The following is a 3,167-nucleotide window of genomic DNA, read 5'->3' on the forward strand; positions in this document are numbered from 1 at the left end:
AATGACATCGGCAACAGCTGATGCGTTTGTGGCTAGGGCACACAATTTGACTTTCGTGGTGAGAAATCTGCTGTGGAGACAGGCACTCTGGTGTCCTTTTCAACCTCAAAACATCTCCTTTACATGATTTTTTTAAACGTGGTGGAAACACAAACAAGAACTGGGATTCTCAATTTGTAATTTAATTCCTAGGTTAGTTGTTGTGGCTCCACAATTCCTGGAACAAGAGGAACTTAATACTAACTACTCACTGAATTAAAGCTGATGACAGCAGCCGTTCTCTACCAAACTTTGTCCACAGCTCAAGTCTACAGGGCCCAGATGAAATGTTTATGTACTATTTATGTTTCATGTGTCTAATACTGATCATAAGTACATGTGTTTGACTTCAGCTGTTAGATGCAGTGGGGTGAAGACCCAGCCAGACTCAATGTCCCAGAATGCACGCAAGGCTCTGCCGCGTAACCTGGGAACTCCCACTGACACCCCACCCAGCACTCTGCTAATGAACAGCAAAGGCCTCAACCCCAGCCCCAAGAGGGCTGTACGGGACCCTAAAACTGGACGAGGTAACTGTTCTTCACTCTCTTCACTGGTCTGTGGTTGGGAATCCTATTACACACCTCTCGTGCTAAATAAATACAATACACCTCAGCTACCAGACACTACAAAGCCATACCTTGATACCATATACTGTACCTTACATGTACATAATCTACCTAAAAATCTACCTAATCGTGACGTTAAGCATCACATCAGGGGTGGGATCTGTTTGAAATGGCACTGCACTGCTCTGAACCTGCTGCTTGCTGTGTTAAAGCCGTCCAGGAGAGGAACTCGTACGCGGTCAGTGTGTGGAAGAGAGTTAAAGCCAAGCTGGAGGGCAGAGACATCGATCCCAACAGGAGGATGAGTGTCACTGAGCAGGTAACACAGGACACACTGGCTCTCATGGCAGATTGAAGCCTGATCTAACCACCCCATAAGTCTAAACTAGAATAAATTGAGTAGCAGTGTCCACGCCAACTGTCTTACACACACATTTTATTCTTGCATTTACCGGCTGTACATATATTTGTTTTTATTCTTTACTCTGTCAAATACTAGTACTAAGCAGTGCACTCAGATCATTGTTCCATCTCTAAAAATGTAAGTGTCGGACTGTTGTGTTGCAGGTGGACTATGTCATCAAGGAGGCCACCAACATGGACAACCTGGCCCAGCTGTATGAGGGCTGGACGGCCTGGGTGTGAACGCTACACTGCTTCACGTCTTTGGTCCAGCGAAGGCTTGGAGATCCACCAGAGTCCAGCGGGTCTGGGGTGTCGGAAACAGCAGTACCAGACCACACTGGGGGGAGGAAATGGGAAGCGGATGCTTAGTCCGCCCTCCCAAACTCCTGGGCACCCAAACTGGGGCAGCGACCTCGTAGCACCGCTGCAACCACACTCCCCCAACCATCGGCGATCGGGCTAACACAACGCTTAGTGGGCCTGCAGCCCCGCCTTCCTTTCTGGGGTTTGACTAGGCAAAGCAGCGCCGAATGGGGGAGGGGGGAAGGAGGGCAAAGGCCTCCTCACCCTCCACTTGGAAATACCTTCCCCCCTCACCTGCATAGCTCACTATCAAGTTGTACCCATAAACATCACTTCATCCTGTTGAGCCAATCAAACTCCAGCTGAGGACAGGATGAAGCAGGAAGTGAGCCGTTTCCCTCTGAAGCACACAGCTGATAGGCTGTGGGTGGGACTTCACCAGAGCTGCGGCTCAGATGTATGGGGCATGTACTTGGCCACCCTTGTTTTTCCTAATCTTTTCCTCAACGGGTGTTTTGATTCTGATTGGCCAGTGGGTTACACGGTTGGGCGGGAATGATGAGAATGAAAAGTTCAGCAGGATTCTCAAGGCTACTCGGACACCCACCTGAAACCTTAAATGAAAAGAAATTGGAGTGGAAAACAATAATCCAACTGTACTTTGATTGGTGAACAGTAAAGACTTTGACACGTCTCTGAAGTGTTTCCCACAATAAAACTGGAGTTGTTTTCTCAGGAAGGTTCTTTGTGCTTTTGTGGATAAAATGAAAACGTCCTGTCATGTGAAATAGTTTTGGAGGGCTCATTTGTGAGCTTGGATAAGACACGTACAAGGTGACGTCACTTAGACGAGGGAGAGCCTCCGTCTGATTGTTTTTCTTCGGTCTTCAGTCTGTGTTGTGCTTTGTAACTATCTTCAGTCCTTCTTTAGATAGAACTGTAGGAGTAGATTTCTGCCTTTTTTGACTTGCCTGTCAGAAGCTGTTGCTTGCCTCATATGTATTCACTCCCCAACCCTAATGCTTGCATTTTATGAATCTTGACCTAGTTTTACATTTTTAGTGGGAGAAATTATGTTTTTGGTGATGGTGCAAAATGTTAATTCTTAAAGCTTTTAATGGATTTTGTTGGATGCCAAATAAAAATGGAAGAAATGGTGAGTGAGTGTTTTATTTGAACCTACTACAAGGGCTTTTTAACTGGTTATGAAACTATTTAATACCGATGCTTCTATATGATCTACATAAACAAACATCAACAAAAAGATTGGCTTTTCTATATAGTTATTCTTAATGCCTCAGTGGCACAAGGTGGGAGAAACACTGCGCCTTTTTCTCTAAATAAACAACTTATCAGAGGTGGTTGTACTTGTATAGCACTTTGTAGTCTTCCGACCACTCTTTTACGCTACATCAAACAGGAACTAACTCACTTAGTCACATTCATAAACCAACGCACAGCATCGGGAGCCATTTGGGGTTCAGTATCTTCCTCCAGGACACGGAGGAGCCAGGGATCGAACTGCCAACCTTCTGATTAGTGGATTACTTGCTCTACCTCACAGCTGCCCCGGACACACATTCTTTATTTAAGTAGAAAATACAGATAATAGGTAAAAAAAAAAAAAAGACTGATAAAAGTAAAAGCACTAAATCAACTTTAAAATTATTTTTGGAAATGTATTCAAAGTAAAGCAAAACATACTCTTGGTTTCTCTGAAAACTGTTGTGTAACAGTAAGGAGTTCGGTCTAGACCTGCTCTATTTGAAAAGTGTCCTGAGATAACTTCTGTTGAATTGAATTGATATGCACCGGTCTCTTGACGTTAAGGTGTAAAGTAATAAGCCTGTT

General features: G+C 44.6%; 1 protein-coding gene across 1 annotated transcript in view; it reads left to right on the forward strand.

Moving 5' to 3' along the window:
- Positions 1-2,476, forward strand: part of LOC118323022 (serine/threonine-protein kinase SMG1-like) — a 43,921-nt gene extending 41,445 nt beyond the window's left edge. Inside the window, exons 37-39 of the mRNA XM_035654934.1 lie at positions 330-569; positions 821-927; positions 1,176-2,476. Of these exons, the coding sequence (XP_035510827.1) occupies positions 330-569; positions 821-927; positions 1,176-1,253 (425 nt within the window). The 3' untranslated portion in view covers positions 1,254-2,476. The remainder of the gene's footprint in view (positions 1-329; positions 570-820; positions 928-1,175) is intronic.
- Positions 2,477-3,167: the final 691 nt, after the last annotated feature.

The sequence above is a fragment of the Morone saxatilis genome, unplaced genomic scaffold (assembly GCF_004916995.1).
Source record: "Morone saxatilis isolate NCDOM2014 unplaced genomic scaffold, NCSU_SB_2.0 Contig14, whole genome shotgun sequence".
NCBI classification, from domain to species: domain Eukaryota; kingdom Metazoa; phylum Chordata; class Actinopteri; family Moronidae; genus Morone; species Morone saxatilis.